This window comes from Gallus gallus, chromosome 5 (genome assembly GCF_016699485.2).
Source record: "Gallus gallus isolate bGalGal1 chromosome 5, bGalGal1.mat.broiler.GRCg7b, whole genome shotgun sequence".
NCBI classification, from domain to species: Eukaryota; Metazoa; Chordata; class Aves; order Galliformes; family Phasianidae; genus Gallus; species Gallus gallus.
In genome coordinates, this window is record NC_052536.1 from 16351018 (window position 1) to 16369264 (window position 18247).

At 51.5% G+C, this 18247-nt stretch overlaps 1 protein-coding gene across 10 annotated transcripts; it reads right to left on the reverse strand.

Annotated features, from left to right (window-relative positions):
• Positions 1-462: 462 nt before the first annotated feature.
• On the reverse strand, positions 463-15918 carry RAB3IL1 (RAB3A interacting protein like 1). Of its 10 annotated transcripts, XM_046941648.1 has the most exons (13): positions 15428-15526; positions 15169-15196; positions 14304-14483; positions 12099-12333; positions 11650-11745; positions 10166-10243; positions 9432-9647; positions 7703-7822; positions 6406-6534; positions 6180-6292; positions 3559-3658; positions 2916-2982; positions 463-2504 (listed from the first exon to the last, which is right to left on the reverse strand). In XM_046941648.1, exons 3-13 carry the CDS (start codon positions 14315-14317, stop codon positions 2422-2424), a joined length of 1251 nt encoding a protein of 416 aa, XP_046797604.1. In that variant the 5' UTR covers positions 14318-14483; positions 15169-15196; positions 15428-15526; the 3' UTR covers positions 463-2421. The 10 variants fall into 10 exon arrangements, with proteins under 10 accessions (XP_046797604.1, XP_025006465.2, XP_015142288.2 ...); XM_025150697.3 differs by lacking the exons at positions 15169-15196; positions 15428-15526 and adding an exon at positions 15755-15918; XM_015286802.4 differs by lacking the exon at positions 15169-15196.
• Between the last annotated feature and the right edge of the window lie 2329 nt (positions 15919-18247).

Sequence of the window (18247 nt, forward strand, 5' to 3'; positions counted from 1 at the left end):
ATCTCCCCTCTTTCAGTTTAAAGCCATTACTCCTGGGTCCTGTCCCTACACTCCCTGATAGAGTCCCTCCCCAGCTTTCCTGTAGGCTCACTTTCAGTACTGGTAGGCTGCTATAAGGTCTCCCCAGAGCCTTCTCTAGACAGGACCCCGGCTCTCTCAGCCTCTTCACAGAGTTCATCAATCCCAGCTGCTGGGCGGCCTAGAGTCCAGTGGGAACACAGCTGCATTTGGTGCTTAAGTTACCCTTTGGCCCTCCCCGAGCCCCACAGAACACAGTCACCTCAGTATTAGAGTCAATCACAGCTCAGCAAGGGGAGGAACCTGAGAAGTCCACTGGGAAAACAAGTTATTCCTGCGCCAGCTCAGAAGAGTATTCTGCTGCAGCCCAACTTGACCTTCCTTTTGGCAACTGAGCACACACACACACACACCCCTCAGCCAACCTAGAACTGCAGCCAGACCTTTGAGGAGGCCAACAGCAAATGTTTATTTTTCCTTCATTAAAGGTGCAACCATCCTGTTGTTAACGGAGTGACTTCATATTAGTTTTCAAATTGTTCTCAATGCTTCGTTTTAAATGCAAGACGACCTCATACAATGCATTTCTCCAACTCCTTTTATCTCAAAGTGCTTTACAGAGTGACACTGAGGGGAAACAATCTCCCAAACCACCTCCTACACAGAGATCATCTCATCCCCAGTGCAATAATGTAGCCACATCTGTTCTGCAACCTAGCAGCTAATGGCACAGGATGACATGCAGAGATCAAAAGGTCAGGGGGAACAGACAAGGAGAAACGCCAAGGATAGGACTGACCTGAAATCTGCAGCTGAGGGAAAGACATTTCTCTTTTCTCCACGGCAAAAACTGACATCTAATTGACACAGATCTGCAGGTGCCAATAACACAGATGCAGATTCTTACCCAAAGACATATTTTCCAGGCTTTTACTCCACATTTGAAATACATTCCTTCAGAGAAGAGCAGCTGACGCATGCACTCATCCAGCTGAGGTGACCGGAGGCACTCAGTGGTGGGGGTAAAAGCAGAACTGAAGTGGTAACAAATTGGGCCTGCAGGTCAGACATGTCTGAGCTGGGCTCAGTTCTTCCCTCTCCTGGACAAAACCACAGCAGCTCAGTTTTCTTACAGCAAAGACAGAAAGTTCCCACTGTGGCATCTCTCAGGCAAGGATGGAACCTAATGGAGTGGGGGGAGTGACTGAGAAGGGGCTACATCAGCTACAACACTGTGTTAGTACAGTTCTGTACAGAAAAGCTTGAGCTACAGCAGCCCTCCACTTTCCAAAAGCCATAGTGATATCCTTCCCAGCACGTTTTGAAGCATACAGCCACATCCCTCACATCTGTGCAAAAATACCTCAAGTTCCCTCATTGGGTATGGCAGCCTGAGAGTTTTCCAAATGGACGTGCATCTCTAAGTCTAGTGTTTGAGCAGAAAGGGAATCTCTGGGCCTGAAGGCTGTGCCCAGCATGAGCATGATCCTTCTGGACATAAAGAACCTGGCCTGGGACCATGGTTTCCATCTAAACAGCGTGAACAGTGCCCAAATCCACCCTCAGAGTAGGAACAAAACAAAGGCATTTGTTTGTGGGTGAGGTTTGTATCTAGAAGTACCACCAGGGACTTCTGCACCAAGAACTGTCACATGGTAACACGCTAACAAGGTCTGCATCTGCCTATGACAGCAACAGCAGATTCTCAAGGCCGGGAAAAAATATCCAGCACTGAGTGCAGCCAAGCTGTGGCCAGCTGCAAGTTATGCAATTTCCCTACTGGCTTCCTTCTTCCAGAGGTCCCAGCTGCACAGCTCTGGACTCAGCCCTAGTTGCTTCCCTACAGCTGGATTACAAGCACCCAGCACCAAATCCCAAGCTAAAAACAGAAATCAAGCCCTCTTGTGACTCAGCTGGAAGAAAGATTCTCTTGCAGGCTTCAGCACCCTCCACCCCAGAGACTGAGTGGAACAGACAGACAGACCGCCAGCATCTGTCCTGAAAGACTTGCTTACTAAGAAGGGAGCCCAGGACTCTTGCCTTGCACAGGGCTGGCCTCAGACTATGCCAAAGCAGACTGTATATAAAAACAAAAGTTTAAAAATAATGGATATACACTGCATATCTCCATAAAGGACAGTCTGTAGACAGTCAGTCCCAAGCAGCCAGGACCAGCCCAGCTCTCAGAGGGTAGCTTGACAGCTGCATTCCAGTCACACTGGGAGGAATGGGGCAGCCGAAGGTAGAACTTGTGCTTTTTGCTCCGTGATCAGCATCAGGCATAGGGAGGGAGAGGAGGGAGCAAGGCCACCGCTGGAGAGGCACTGCATTCATCTGTTTGGCAGACCACAGCTGATGAGTCCTTCATACAGGAGCAGTTTCCTTCCAAGCTCAGGCCGCTGCTTACATCTCACTGGGATAAAACCCAAGTTTGGCCAGAGACATCTCCCTCCGGAGTCGCATCACTTCCCAGTACATCAGTTCCACTGCAAAGTAAGAGGGGAATAGGGAAGAAAAATGAAAAAGGAGGAAAAAAGAAAAAACATCAGTAAGCGAGGCACAGTTAGACCCCACCTCATGTTACACTATGCTTTCAGTGCAGCCTGACAAGGCTCACCCCTGAACTGAGGGAAGCAGACATGCTGGATGGTCCAGCAGCCCACCCCTTTACTGGCTCTGCCTCAGGATACAGCTTCCAAGAAACTGCTGAGCAAGGAATGTGTGCAGCCATCCCCCCTGCTTGCATCTCTCCTTTGCCATTTAACCGTTTCTCAAAGACCCAGTGAGTTCAGGGTATCCCAAGCTGGCCACGCTCCTGTCACGTTGAGTAAGGCCTCAGAATTTTTCCCACTGGCCCACCAAAGGTCCCACTGCACCCAGCTGCTACCCCCTCTTACCATCTTGCCTCACCAAGCCCTGCTGGATATAGCGAATGTATGTGAAGAAGTTGCACACTGCTGTGATCTGAGGAATAGAGGAAAGAAAAAAAGAAGACAAAAAAATAAAGGCATCAGCTACAGGACTGGAGCACTCCTGGTGTTCAGCACCTGAGAAACGGTACTACATATCACCAGATACAACGAGATAGAAAGAAAGCTGTTAATCTAAGTTCCAGGTATCTGCAATACCATAGCAGGATACTGCACTACCCACAGTGCACACAGTGCGAGACAGATGTAGTCACTACTGAATGTGGTAGGCAAAGCCCACAAGCCAGCATTTAAAGAGCAAAAAAATCACAGTGTTTTATAAAGGAGAATTTAAAATCGATACAAATCAAATTCCCGTAATTAATCAGACCACGGAAGCGAATACATAGCAGACAGATGGCCTGAAGGAGCACAACCCATAGCACAAGGGCCTGAGACAGGTCTGGAGATCCCCACTCCACCACTCTGACCAAGAGCCACCCCAGTGATGAGAACAAACTCAAGCTCCATGGGTCTCTGTCAGTTCGAGGGCTGACCCAAGGGTTCTTCCATCTCAGGGCCCGGAACAGTTCTGGAGAGCTGAGGCACCCTGGGAAGGTGGAATACTCACCCTGGCCCTGCAGGATGGAGAAATGTAATAGTAATTCCCAGAATCCCCCAGCATGATGCGGTGTTTGCAGGTCCTGGGGAGGCCACTTAGAGCACACTTCCTGCAGGAAGAGAGAAAGAAAGGAAAACAGATCAGGCCATAAAGCGACCTCGTGGCACGGCAGGGTACATCCCCAGGAGATGGGAGGCGGAGCTCAGAAGTCAGACCTGTGTCAGTGAGCATTAAGCAAAAGAAAAACAAACCAACTGCAGCTGATAATTAGCCTTTCAACCCTAGAAAGATTCCATAGATAGCGAGTTTAGGAGACCTTAAGCTAAAAATCTGGTACCATGAATTATCCCATGCTCAAGCAAACGAAGGCATTGCCCTTGGCAGAACCACAGAAAGAGGTGAGGACAAAGCAGAGTATAACTCATGTCCTCTGGGCTCTGCACATCTTCACCATGCACGGTTTTTGCTGAAGGAGTTCTGTCCCGGTGTCTCAGTTCTCCCCGTGGGATACACACATGCCAGCTGGGGACCAAATCTGGTTGCAAAACAGGTAATCAAGTGTTTGAGCATAATCATCCCCCCCTGCTGGCAAGACACTGAACCTCATGCAGACTTGTCACCTTCAATACCCTCCAACGCTGCACACAAAGTGTTCCTCGAGGTGTCCCTGCATGGACTTCACACAGCACACCACTGGGAAATGTATAAGTCTGCCACATCACAGGAAAACACACCCAGGGGAAGCCACTGACCTGGCAAGTGTGACATCTAAAATGAAATGAAATCTCCTGAGCTACAAGAGGAAGCTATCAGCCATTCCATAGGGCCTAAAGCTTTTGTGTCACACTTTCTCACCACCAGCTAGCACAAACCCCACTGTCTCATTCTGAGAACTGAAAACAGGCTGCAATACAGTATTTATGCTAGGCTCCTCTTCCTTATTTCAGACGTAAAAGCCAAGTGGAGTAACTCTGTGCTGACTTCAGGGGGTTTTGGATATAGTTTCAGGTCCCTAAGAACAAGCCCAGTCCCTTCCTGTGCTAGCATGGAGAAGTTCAGCCTCACTGCTGTAGAGATCTCAGACAAAGCGATGAAGAAAGTACTCTTTCCAAGACAGCATGGCTCCCAGAAAGATCACAGAAAGATGTGACCAGCAAGGGTGCAGCAGCCCTCTATTTTCTTGCCATTTCCTTCCATTATTCTGAAGATGAATGGATCCCAGTCCCAGCCAGTAGGCTGCCCTTCACCATCGCTTAGCAGTAAAGCACATTTGGCTGCTGCACTGTCATTACCACGGCTCCTCAGAGATCCAATGCCTGCACGGCTGGAAGAGAGACATCATTCCTCTGCTGCAAAAGTTACTCTGGGAGCCGTGAAAGATGACAACACACAAAGGAGATGTTTCACAAAGCTTCTGAGAACACCTTGGTGCTTGCTTTGCACTGCCATCAAGCTCAGCTGCTGCCTGTCTAGACTCCTGAAAGCATTGCACTGAAGTCGGTACCATAGGGTGAAAGGGGCCCAGGCTTTCTTCTTTCTGCTTCACAGCACAAACAAAGGCGCCACAAAACCTTGCATTTTTCATCCAGGGAACAAATCAAATCCATTTATAACCAAGAGCAAGATTCCTTAACAAGTCTGCCACACGGTCCGGTCTGGGTGGAAATTAAACAGAGTTGAAGAGTTTGGTTAGTTCAGCTCTAGCCTCAAAGCTGCTAAATCACACTAAACTAGTAACTTGTTAACGGATTAGCCAACCTCGATCACCTACTAATAAAATACTTCACTTTACAATTTGTGATTGGAATACACTGTGGAGAGGGGGAAAAAAAAAAATCAAAAGGAAACTTGCAAGGATAAACACAGGATGGGTTGGTCCATGCAGAGCCCTGACACATGCTGGGGGAACAATCCGTCCAGAGATGAGAGAAAAATGCAGAAGAGAGGAGTAGGAAGCCTGCACATGAGCAACTTTCATTACGGGAACACCATTGCCTGGAATATGCTCTGCTTGGAGGGGAGGGGGAAGAACTAAGGGACAGAGCCTCAACTGAAACTGAATTCAGTAACTGAAAGTCCCCTGTGTACTCCGAAAGATGATGTCGCTCCTGCCAGCATTCCTCTTTCTTGAAACAATCTAAGTTGTCTGTCACATCAAACACAGTTACGGCATCAAGTGGAGAAGATTATATACATGCAGCAAGGAGCAAATTCTCCTGACCTAGGCTCAAAGCCACCTGGAGCACCAGCAGCGTTAGCAGTGCAAGGTGAGCTCAGGGGTCACAAGATACAGGAACATGAAATAATGCAGCTCTGACTCAACCCTTGCACCCTATGTTATGCACAAGCCTTTGGAGAATATTAAAGCAGTTTATCTCTTAAGGAGGAAAAAAAAACAAATAAAACTCTTCCGAGCTGAGGGCACTAACACATTACTGAATTATCCCCCAGCCACTCAACTGCAGTATAGCCAAGAAGAATTACATGAGCTGGTAAGGAGTTCAGAAAGGGGAGCCCAACTACCACTGATCTTGGGCTAGAAATACACTCAGCCGAGCCCTGGTACCTCACTGAGCCAGTGAGAGAAAACCAGCAGCAAAGAGGGAACAAGAACAAGAAAGGTTCCTTACTTTGGCCCACCGGAGTCCTCTGCTGACACCTTCACCACAGGTAGCATCTGGGAAGCAACAGGCTCAATGGTGAGTGTATTCTGCTCCACAGCCACTCGCACCAGCTCAGACAGCTGCAGCAAAGAGAAATGACTGCAGATACGGATGTGCAGAGGTCACCTCCCCAAGGGTGCACCTTTGGTGCTGCTGGACTGTGCAGCTTCTGTCCTCAGCTTCCAGCACTCACCTCCTGCTTAGTAAAGTCCAGACAAGGTCCTACATCTTCTCGGTAAATTCTGTCCAGGAAGGAGCAGGATTTATCTAAAGTTGGAGATTCCTTCCAGGACTGGAACTCGGCAAACAAAATGGAATCGACCTGCAGCAAATGTTCAGGAGAAGAAGAAGACAGAAGGTAGGTAGAGGGAGAGATACCATGTCTGAAGATAGCTGTTACTGCACAGGCAATCTAACTATACAACATCCACTTTGGCATCTAGAAAGGTTCAGATATCACAGAAGTGTCTGAGGGAAGCTGGATCCCTCCAAGGATCTTTTGTCTCCCACCCATCTGCAGTTCTGTGCCAGACCCATCCAGCCGGGGTGGGCATATTCTGCCACAAATCTACAGACATCCATCACCCCCACCTTCATCCAGGACAGGGCAGCACCGCTGCTGAAGGAAAGCCACCACACAACTGCTGAACAGAGCAAGTGCCCTTGGCACAAACAACGAGAGCAGCTGAATGGCAAAGCACAGTGGTAATGACACCCAGGACACGGAACACTTGTCTTAGGAAAGGATTGCTATAGATAAGGATGAATTGGAGGGGGAAAAGAAAAAAAAAAAAGCTATTAAGATCAGCAGGACGACATTCAGCGAGACCAAATAACAGAGTATGCCAGCCCTTTAAAGGCCACTCCAACTCAGAACTCTGGTGTCTGGGGAGTTGAGGAACTAATGGGAATACAGGGCAATCACATGGGCATGCAGGGACAAGTGGAACATCGAATCCCAAGTGGGAATAGCTTTCCTGATTCCAATGCTTGCTCACTGCCTTTTACAGATGGGTTTGCAAGAATTATCATTCCTCAACAAGGGACTCAAGGACAGGGCTTGCTCCAATCCCTTGACTAGCAGGAAGGTTGCTCCCTCCTACATTGCCTGGCTGGAAATACTTCAGTGATGGAGTCTGGAACTGACATTGAAACCCCAGGCCTGACAGGGCAGCTGTTTAAAAGGCCAGCAAATCCTGTTAGAGATGCTGAAAGGAGAAACAGAACTACAAAAACGTGCCAAACAAAACAAAAAGCATGAAGGAATGAAACAGGAAGAGGTGTGAGATTTAGCACACTTGCTGTATGCTATGGGGACCGCTCACCTCGCGCCAGCAGACGGCTTCAGAGCCACAACATGGAAAAACAAATTCAGGAAAACAAGTAAAACAAAAATGAAGGTTAGCATAAAAGGAAGCTAGAACTGAAAGGCTGAAAGTGTGGGAGTCGGACGGGTCCCACCCCTCTCCAATCCTGTCCAGTACGGTTACCTGCCGCAAGGTTGAGGAAGCATCTGCCCCCAGTGCCTGCCAGCCTGGCTCATAGGTGAAGTGGATAGCCTTCCCAGGGATGATACAAAGGAGCAGAGAGAGGAGAGCAGGCACCCCAGACTTTGAGGCAAGAAAAAGAGACAGACAGTGAAGGAACATGTTTAGAGTGACAGGCAAGAAAGGGAGGTAAAAAACCATAACAATACAGAAGGTACAGGCAGAGGCTCGAGGCTTCTCTTCCAGGGAACTGGGAGTGATGCTCAAGGCATAACAGGGCCATAAACCACAACTTTCAACTTCAGCTTGAGGTGCTAAAATGGAACAGAAACGCTGCAACTTCCAGGCACAATGGGACACGTTTTCCATAAAGCACCAAGCTGAATGCCAGGTTCTGACACCTCTCATGTGGGCCAGTAAACAGCCTGAGAGGAATGGCAACCATTAGGAGAGCGCAAAGGGCATTAGAAGATTAAAACCATTTTCTTCCTAGCCCTCAAATTAGCTTCTAGCCAACCAAGTATTTGACTACAACTCCCAGCATATCTGGTTTGTTCTCTGATTGATGAAGAGAACCAAGTATAGCAGGGCTTCACAGTTACTGAGCTAATTTTTCCTTTGGTTTTCTTTTGGACATAGCCTTTGTTCCTCTCTGCCTGAGAACGGGGTTAAGTATGTTATGGCTACAGCCCTCAGGACAACAGCTACAGCCAGTACTGCCCAAATTGTTTCATCCAAACCAGCAACAACAGCACTACACAGAAGTTAGCAAAGTGAATCCATTGAAATCGCCAATGGTGTTGCCAGCACAGTCCTCCTGTTAGGTGAAAAGTATTAATTTCACCAGCTGCCCTTCTGCACACACATTCTCACCCTCGGCTTGTGCCAAGTGACCTCTCCACGTTCTCTCAACAATCCTTCGTGACAGAAGCCACAGCTCCAAAAAAAGTCATCAGGAAGACACATTCCTACACCACATTCTTATTCTCCCTGATCAAGTGCCACAGCCTGCCTCCTTTCTGCTCTTCAGGGTAGCCGGGCACACATCTGGCTAGTGGAAAGTTCCCAGCCAGGAAAAAAGCATTACACCCGTGGTCACAGTAAGTGTAGGTCTGCTGAATGAGGGAATCAAACAGGGTTTGGTTGAAAGATATTTACAAATTCTTTGTAGCCTCCTCTGAACTGTTCCTTCTAGTGAGAAAGGCAAACGTTAAATATATGCTCTGCAGGAGGAGGAAGAACAGTGGCATGCCCAAGAACAGAGAACAAGAAATGTTGATGGAGATGTTGATAGAAGGTGGTGGAGGAGTCTTAGAGCCCAAATCCAGGCTCTGATAATTGAAAGTCAAACCAGCTGGAAAAAAGAACAAAAGCAAATCACGCCAGAACAGGCAGCAGACTCAACTGCCAAGATGCAACAGCACAACTGGCTGCTGCTCAGCAACTCCCAACACATCCATTCTCAGCACTGCTAACTCCTGGGTCTGTCCGTGCCCTCCAGGTGTCCCTCAGCTCCTTCCTCTAGCAGTTGTCCTAATGCAGCTTTGAACTTTATTCCCAGAAATGGAAATCTCCACAAATAGAAACCCTCCCAAGTTTGCCTCAGCACGCTTTAAGGAACAAGCCAGACTACTGCACAGATTGCTTCCCTCAGTCAGAAGCCAAGCAAAACTTCCCGAGCGCAGCAACAGCAGCGGCTCCAAGGCCGGCGCAGTGAACGGCCCTCACCCACCTCTTTGCACTCCCGACTGACTGGCGTTGGAGTCGCATTCTGGCTGACGGCTGTGACGACTGCACTGCTGGTGCTCTTGTTTCGCCCATGGCCTTTCCTGAAGACGGCTTTAGAAGGACTCTGGAGCTGAGGGTGCAGCTCCCAGTTTGGAGAGGAAGGTGTGGATGTGATCACAAGCGTCTTCAGAGCTGTGACCTCTGCCTGCAGCATGTCGATCTGAGACAGACGAGGCAAGAGTCAACAGCACCTTCAGCACCTGCTGAACTTGCTGCACTGCACCCAACACTGCAGGGCCACAGGGAACCAGCCACCAGCCTCCTCATGAAGCCTTCTCCCCATTCTCCCAAATGCCCACCGTCAGCCAAAATTTTAGAGAGAAAAACAAGAATTAACTGGGAATCTATCCCACCGCTCCTCAGTCCGAGTATATCTTGCCCCAGGCTCTTCCTAGACACAATAACCCAGAAGTAATTTCACTTTCCAAGACGGAACCAATCCAGCAGCCCTCTGATGCACCCTCATCAGCTCTGTCCATAACAATTAAATTAGCAGATTGCTTCTATGTGGTTCCCCTCACACCCTTTTCTCTAAGAGGAGGAGGTGACCGGCAATATCTGCTGGACAGGGAGCAGGCACTTCACCCTCCTCTAGCCAACCAACTGGCCACGGCCAGGCTGGGCTAGGACTGCACCACCCCTGCAAAGAGATCAAGCCACAGAGAGCGCAGTTCTCACCTTTCCCCATGCCTCCTTCAGCTGCTTCTCTGACGCCGCCTGTTTTGTGTTTGCTTCTCTCACCATCTTGTGTGCCTCCTGGACCAGAAAGAGTTTTAGTCTGCCTGTGGCAGCCCTATCTCATACAGTCACTAGGGCCGGCCAAAGCTCTGCCATGTCTCATGCTCTGTGCAATAAGCAGGAGGACAGACATCACTGCCACACTAACAGATGTGAAGAGCTTTGCCCCCCAGAATTTCCCAGAAAAGGGCTCTCAGTGTCAGGGCCTGGAGTGCACCCCCTTCTCAGGAGCACAGCTGGATAAACGTAACAGTTCATCTGCTGAGTCCAAGGTTATCTTCTCCAATCATAAGAGGTGCTGCAAAAAAAGCCAGAAGAAAGGGCCTGCCCCTCTTGCCCTTGGGATATGCTTTAAAGCCAAGGTTTTAACGTTGGCATCCACCCATGCTAGATCATAATTGTGTATTTCAATACTTCTGCAACTGATTCAAAAGCACTGGCTTAGCTTCCTGGCATGACCTCAGATGTGTATCATCACTGCAGACTTGCTGGTTCATTGCTGGACCGTTCCTGACCCTGATCACTGTCTCTGGCACAGATCCTCATCCAGACTCACTGATCCAAATCCAGGCTCCTCATTCAGTCACTGCCCTGCTGCGCCTGCCTGACTCGTTACTGCACTCTGGTCCTACCTCCTGCACGGAGCAGCCAGCCCTCACTGCTCTGAGCACAGCTGCAGCACAGCAGCAGGAGTGGTAGATCAGGTGGGGACGAAACTTAGAAGCACATCCCACAGGAAGGGCGAGGTGGGTGGGATCAGTCCCAGCCAGACCACCCCACAGCACTGCCTGGAAGCGCTCTGCCCAAGGCCAGCAGGTGAAGGAGAAAGCCCTCAGCTGAACTTCTCTGAGTTCACCTTACACTCAGCACCAGCTTGTGTTTCACAGGTACAGTTGGGCTCTGGCTCTCCTCACTGTCCAGCCAGATCTACAGATTAAAGCTGTTGGTAAATGGGATCACGGGATCTCATCAGGATAGAGCTTGACAAGAATCAAATTAACAACAACAAAAATTTAAACCAAAACCAACAAATAAACAAAAAAAAAAACACAGCAGATGCTGTTCAGACTACAGAGCAGGCACAGCAGAGTGCCAGGGAGCCACTCTCAACTCCAGCTCTGGGCATCCCCACGTCTGGTTTCACTTAGGTTTGCAACCATGGAACCTGCTGTGCTTTCTATGTCACCCCACAGCTGCTAGGAAGGGAAAGGAACGTATGCAAATCCTCCCCAGAAGCAAGTACCAGCCCCTGGGAGGGTCTGCTTGTAGCACTGTGCAGCTTTCCAAATGGGAACGAACAACAGGGACTGAGGAAGCTGTGGGAAGTAACACGAGTATGGCTGGAAGTTCAGAGAAAGCCTACCTCAAAGGAATTGGAAGCAAGCTTAGCTTAAGAAATGGTGGGAAAAGGAAGAGGGTGGTACCTCGAACAGGCTAGCTGTTAACTCTTCTAGTTCCTGCTCCAGTTGTTCTCTGACTTTTGACAGTCTCTCACATTCTTTGTCCTTCAGCTTCAGCTCCTGTTGAGGAAATTTGAGAGGGATGCATGAGCTCCTAGCAGGCCCCAGCAGTGCCGACATCTGCCTGGCCTCACCTACCAATTGCACTCCTTCCTCCCTACCCCTGCACGGATCCTGGGCCTGAGACTCCTGTCACAGCACTCCGTGCAACCCAAAGCATCCCCCCACAAGCTGTAGCAGGCTTTTCAGGTTGGAATTGCTCGTTCATCATTAGGCTCCATATTACAGAATCATTAAGGTTTGAAAGGCCGCTAAGATCGACTAGCCCAACAAGCAACCCATGCCTGGACTGCTCTAGACCACATCCCTCAGTGCCTCCATGCTCAGCCCTTCTCACAGGCTCTGGGCTTTACCTTCTGTGCTTTGTGCAGCTCTTCCTTCAGGAACTCAGAGCCCTTCTCCCGGATCTCCACCGAAGAGCTGCGGAGACGTGAGACGTTGCGCTGCTCAGTGGACTGGCTGTCATCCCCGCTGCCTGCATCCTGGCATCCAGCCTCTGGCTCCTCCTTGCTGCCTTTGGATGGCATTAGTGGTTTCCAGTATCCCACAGCTGGTTGCTCCTGGCTGTCTTCCTCAAAATGGGTCTGGCTGCAGGGAATCGACACAGTGAAACTTTACGTGGGGGTGATCAGCAAACCTGCCAGGCTGAGAAACAGCCTCGGAGGCAGCAGCAAGGCAAGCCAGCCTGCGTTCTCCCAACGTTTCAGGGGGGCTGAGCAGTACTGCACCCAACAGGACACTCAGTAGGGAGCTGTGCTTTACCTCCAGGCTCCCAGGAGCACAGGAGCAAAGAAACTGGCTTAGAGGACCTGCTTTGTACCCCAGAGCAGCACCAGCTCCTCTGCTTGCTGGCTGGGCTTGTCTGCCCTCAGCAGAACTTCTAGGGAGGTAAGACCTAAACAAACCATCTTCTCACAGCCAGTTCTTCAAACACAGACTGAAAGAGCTGAGAAATTTAACTGGAATAAGCCGCTCGCACACAGATATTGTTATGAGCACGGTTAAACAAGCTGTTCACCAGATACCTCATACTGCCCTCTCTTAAATACAAGCCAAGCCCACGAAGGATATTTGTCCAATTCATTTGCTGTGGGTGTGAGCACGCATACATCAGAACAAATGAAGATGGTGAACATCCATCCGTGAGTTTCAGCTCTGAAGCACCTCATAGCTCAGACAAACCCTAAGCAAACACTGCAGGCAGAACAGACATACAGAATTCAGAATTTGGCCATTTCTCTTCTCTTTCTTCTTAAAAGAGCCCAGATATGCATGCAGATATTGCCTCCCTGCTAGATTACTTCGGGCTTTTGACACGAATTCCTTTCAGAACAGCAACGGAGAGAAGACAGTGGTCCAAAGTAATGAGCTGGGAGGAAATCTCTGCTATCCTGGGATCTTCAATAATCGCACTAAGTAAAGGCAGAGATGCCTGCACTCCTGGCAAGAAGGGCTTGTTTCTCAACAGCAAAGTACTGCCTCATAGGCAACTCTTTACACACAAAACATCAGTAGGCAAAGCAAAATTATAACACCTCCTGGTTTTACCCTTCCCAAACAGCACACCTCAGACATTTAACTCAGGACAAAGCAGGACAACTGAACACAGCTACTCCAGGAATGCCATTCTTGAGCATTTTCAGAGAAAAACAGACCACAGCCGGCTCATTTAGCACTCCAGCAAACACTCCATCGGCCCAAGTCCAGGGACGCTGCTCCCCAAACCACGGGAGGAGCAAGGAAGAAAAACAGTACAGCTTCCACATTCCACAGCAATACGAAGACCCTGACCCTCTTCACTGCAGATTCAGACTTCAACCCCACAGGCCAGGAAGAGGCTGGGTAGGTTTTGCAGCTGCTGGGGTATTACAAGAGGAAAGCGTATGCCTGAACATCTGTCCATGTGGCAGAACGTGTGGTTTGCCCACTGTCTTCTCCTGCAGGGAAGCTCAGGTACCACAGAGAGTGGTGTGAAAGCACACACAGGGAAATCTCTTTGGCCCCTGGGATGAGTAAAGGCATGGCACCATCTATGACACCATGCCATGCAAAAAGGACAGAACCGGGCAAGGGCAACACGCAGTCAGCATCATAGATTTTGCTGACCTCTTTGTAGAGCAAGAACAAGTGAGAGAGCACCAGAGGTGCTGGAAGGGAGGAGAGGATTCATAAGAACCATTGACTCGACCTGGTTTTACTGGGAAGATTATAAGGAGCTCATTCTGGAAGTATAAGAAATAGCATAAAGGAGCGCCTTGGGGAGGGAAAAGGACAGACAGCACCGCTCTGCAAAGATAATTCATCTGAAGCTACTCAGCATGCTGGAGCTGCTGATAAAGATGCCATATACACACGTGGACACATAGATCTGAGTGAGCGACTCAAGACCAGTGGGAACTCCCAGAGCACAGCAGCACCTACTCTTTTAGGTGCGAGAGAGCACGCGTGGTGCACACCGCGTGGTGTTTGGATGGCACAGCACTCACTGTAGTTAGGCTGCTCTCTGCACGCATTGGGGTAGCGAGAGAAAGGTCAAGACGAGCTATCGCATCACTTACCTAAAGAGCGACATCGCTCCGCAACGAGGAGTTCTCCAAGGGCTTCACTCAGGAAGGGGTGGTATCGAGCATAGGAACGACCCAATGGAAAGGAATGAAGCCCATCACGGGAAGGTGGAGACTTGATGAAACCAATTCATCCTCGTCACACGAAATCAGGGGAGGTTCTCCGCGACGGATCTGCCACGAAGCAGGGAGAGCGTTCCAAACACAGGCGTTCGTTCAATGGTTAAACCGAATCTCGGCCGGCGCCGCGGAAGCCCTCCCGGCGGAGATCAGACGGGCAAAGCGCAGCGAGCGCATCGCGCGGGGGGTCGCGCGTTACCCGGGAAGCTCAGCAGGAGGTCCCGGCAGGACCACCCGCTGCACGGCCAGGAGAGGGACAAGCAACGGAGCACAGAGGGAAAACCGAGATCAGAACGGCGAAAGAAAGAAGCGAGGGAAAGGGGGACGGCAGCGGCCCACTTAGCTACAAAGAGTCCGGCTATTCGCATGGAACGGGCAGGGAAAAAAAAAGAGATAAGAACCGTTTCCTCGTGACTCGAGCTCTCAGAAGAAAGTTAGCCGTGCAGGAGAGCGGCGCGCTGCCGCCCCCGGGCAGGAAGGTAGGAAGGCAGGAAGGCAGGAAGGCACGGCGCGTCCCGCAGGCAGAGCGGTGCCGCCCGGCGCGCCCCGACAGCCCCCGGGGGAGCGGTGCACCTGCCTCTGCCCCGACGGGCCGCGCTCCTCGGGAACCGGCTCCTATCCTACCCGTCCCCCAGGCGCACGAAAAAGGCAAACGTGGGGAAAAGTAGAGGAGAACCGAAACAGCCCAGCGCAGCAAGCAAAAAAAAAAAAAAAAAAAAGAGCCGAGCGCAGCACAAACCTTCTCGAGTTGGATTCCGCAGAAAGGGCTAAACAAAAAAAGTGCGGGGTCGGCAGTTTTCCAGCTTCCTGCCGAGCCGACCCCGCGGTTTCCTGCGGATCCGCGCGCGGCCGCTGCCTGCGGGACTGCCGCCCGTCCCGCGCCCGGAGCGGCGGCTGACAGCGCTGCGTGGCGCCCAGCAGCCCGCGCGGACGCGGCGCGCCTCTGGCCGGGCGGCCCCGCAGCGACACCGCCCGAACCCCGCCGGCCGCGCACCTACCCCCGCCTCGTGCTGCGCGGCGGCGGAGGGGCCGCGGGAGAACCGCCCGCCGCCGCCATTCCCGCAGCCCGCCCGGCTCCGCGGGGCCGCCCCGAGGGGAGGGGGCAGCGCGAGGCGCCACGTGACTGCAGCGCGGCCCCGCGGGAGGGGGGTGCGCGTGCGCGCTGCCGTCCGTGCGCCGTGCTCGGATTTGGGGCGGTGGGGCGGCTGCGGCTGGGGCTGCTCCGTCCTTGAACACCTCTGGGGTGGTGACTGCAGCACCCCCTGGGCAGGCTGTGCCACTGCGTCGCCGCTCCATCTGTCAATAAATGTTCCCTACTATCTAACCTGGAGCTCCCCTGGTGCGGCGTGAGACCGTTCCGTTCCATTACGTTATTACAGCCCTGTCCCACCCGGTCGCTAGGATTCAAGGTGACTACAGAAGGCAGCTCCGAGGTCCCAGAGCAGTGTCGGAGAAGGCCACGTCTGCGGCTGTAACCTTTGTTATCTGCAGGGAACTTCTGTGAGGAAGGGGAGATCTGCAGCTCTGCCGCAGCACCAGATCTAATTAGTTGTAATGATTAACTCCCCAGGCCTGGCTGGCAGAGACGGAGGGTCTTCAGGTTAGAAAGGCAGAATTGCTTCCGGAGTCCAAAAGGCAACAAGAGAATGGTTCCAGCTGGGGGTCTGATGGAGGGCTTCTAGGGTGGGAGGCCACCAAGAGCCAGACCTCCCAGTCACACTCATTGCCGGTGCCAAGGAGCTGCAGGAGCCGCTTCCAGGAAGGATGAGCCTCGCAGCTGTTAAGGTTACAAACCAAGGGACCCCATGCTGGGAGGGGGCTGAAACTGTCAGCTCTGCAAAGCCATGGGGGAATTCACCAGCAAACAGCTGGACCAGGAATATAAGAGGAAAAAAAAAGACATTCTGTGCAGGGCAGGAGGAATAGGCGTTATCTTAGATGCTGAGAAGCAGTAGAGCCCTGACCCAGCAAACTCAGAGCGGATGTTATTGCCATGAAAACGAGAATGAAAACAGGAGTGTAGCACTCCAGGATCCATCCGCCCACTCGCTGCCCTCCCTGCAGCCGGCCTCCGCCAGCCATGCCGCGTGGTTGCTCCACTGGCGAGGAGGGTCCAGCAGGGCTCCTCTGAGATCTCCGGGGCCGAGATCTCTGATTTCAAGGACCAGATCTGCCTTCAGCACCAAACAGACTGCTGCCCATTTCCCAGGGTAACCGGGTGGAAGAGGAGACTGAAAAAGCAGAGACAGAAGAGCAGCGGGGCTTGCCTGTGGGGTAACTGTGCTGCGTTGCTCAGGCAGAGGCAGCCTGGCACAGTCCTGCCGTGGCACTGGAAGCACTGCTGACCCCTGCCAGGTCTCGGCTGCTGCTCTCCTGCTGACAGCAGTGTTTTTAGATGAGCTCAGCCTGAGCCCAGAGGAAGAGACAGCGGGAAAGCTGGAAAGAAAGGAGGCCTGTCCAAACAGCACACTGTCCGCAAAGAAATCAGCACACACTGAGCACCCTTCGTGTGTCCTGAGTTCCGTGGGTCCCCACTGAGATGGATTTTAGCCATGAGTCCTGCAGTGTAAAGGGAAGAGGGCCGAAGGTCTTCACAAAAGCACTGATGCTCACTGCATCCTCTGCACAGGCTCACGGCAAGCTCAAACATCAGTCAATCTTGTCTGTGAAAACAGCACTTCCTCAGATACCTCCATATTTTATCTTTTTTTTTCTTTTTTTCCACATCAGACTCCAAGGAAGAGCATCAGTTCGAAAGAAAACCCCATCCGCATCAATGTTGGCACTGAAAGCAGAGACGGGAGAGGGGTTTCGCTGAGCTTTGGCACCCGTGGTGTCCTGAGAGCAGCACTTGTTCTCTGGCACACTGCAGGGAGGGCTCTGTCCCTTTCCCGGAGGCAGCTGCAGCGAACCAATTTCAGTCAGCGCAGCGCAGGGGGAGGGATTCATTTCCCGTCACAGTAACCCAATCTGCACATCTGCAAAATGGAGAAAACGGGAAGGATTCCAGGGCCTGCAAGGACGCTGGGTAGGCGGCGAGGCTGAGGATGGACGTCAGTGCATCCTCGCTCCTCCTCTGCTGCTTTCAGGCTGGCAGTTTGCTTGAGGCCTGGAAGAACCGAGGCCACGGGGAATGCAGAAAGCGATCCAAGCGTTGCTGCCACACTGGTAGTCCCTCAGTTATTTACTTGCCTATTACATGCCACAGATATTTGGTGCTGTCCTAACAGTAACTCCGAGCCACGTGAGCTGCTGGATGAGCTGCTCTCAGAGGAGGGCAGCAGAGTCCCCCACATACGGGCATATCCCTCCATCCAGAGCTGGATGCTCGAGATTTTGCTGTTCTACCTTAGAGCCCCCAGGGCCACAGAAAATCCCCACAGCTCCAGAAAATCTATCAAGAGAACCATTTTTGTCCCCTTGCCATGTAAAAGGACGTGGGCTCAGCCACTGGGGCCCTCTAGAGCTGTCTCTGTCTGCCTGTCTATTAATCCCTTCTCTCCAGATGCCTCTGCAAAGTGGTATCTCAAAGACGTATGTCCTCCCCAGACCCTGGTCCCTCTCCCAGGTCTTCCCCCATGCACAGAACTCCTTGGGTCTTTGGAGGCATTTTCATCGCCCTGAGTTATTCGGGGACCCTGGTGGGACCACAGCCCTATGATTCTTGCCATAGAAGTCCTTTGGGAGCAGCTGCAACCCAGCAGCAATGTTTCAGGGCCCTTGCAGCGAGCTCAGCCCTACAACAAAGCAGCTCAGACAGGCAGTGCAGTGCAACTTTCTGGAATGACGCTGGCCCAGAGCCTCTGCAAAACAAAGGC

What these genes read in the sequence shown, in the direction of transcription:
- RAB3IL1 (XM_025150697.3), bottom strand. An exon ending in AGCTGCACAAAGCACAGAAG is followed by an intron (nt 11,746 to 12,098) that starts GTAAAGCCCAGA and finishes TTTCCTCAACAG; the next exon opens with GAGCTGAAGCTGAAGGACAA. An exon ending in TGAAGGAGGCATGGGGAAAG is followed by an intron (nt 9,648 to 10,165) that starts GTGAGAACTGCG and finishes CGTCTGTCTCAG; the next exon opens with ATCGACATGCTGCAGGCAGA.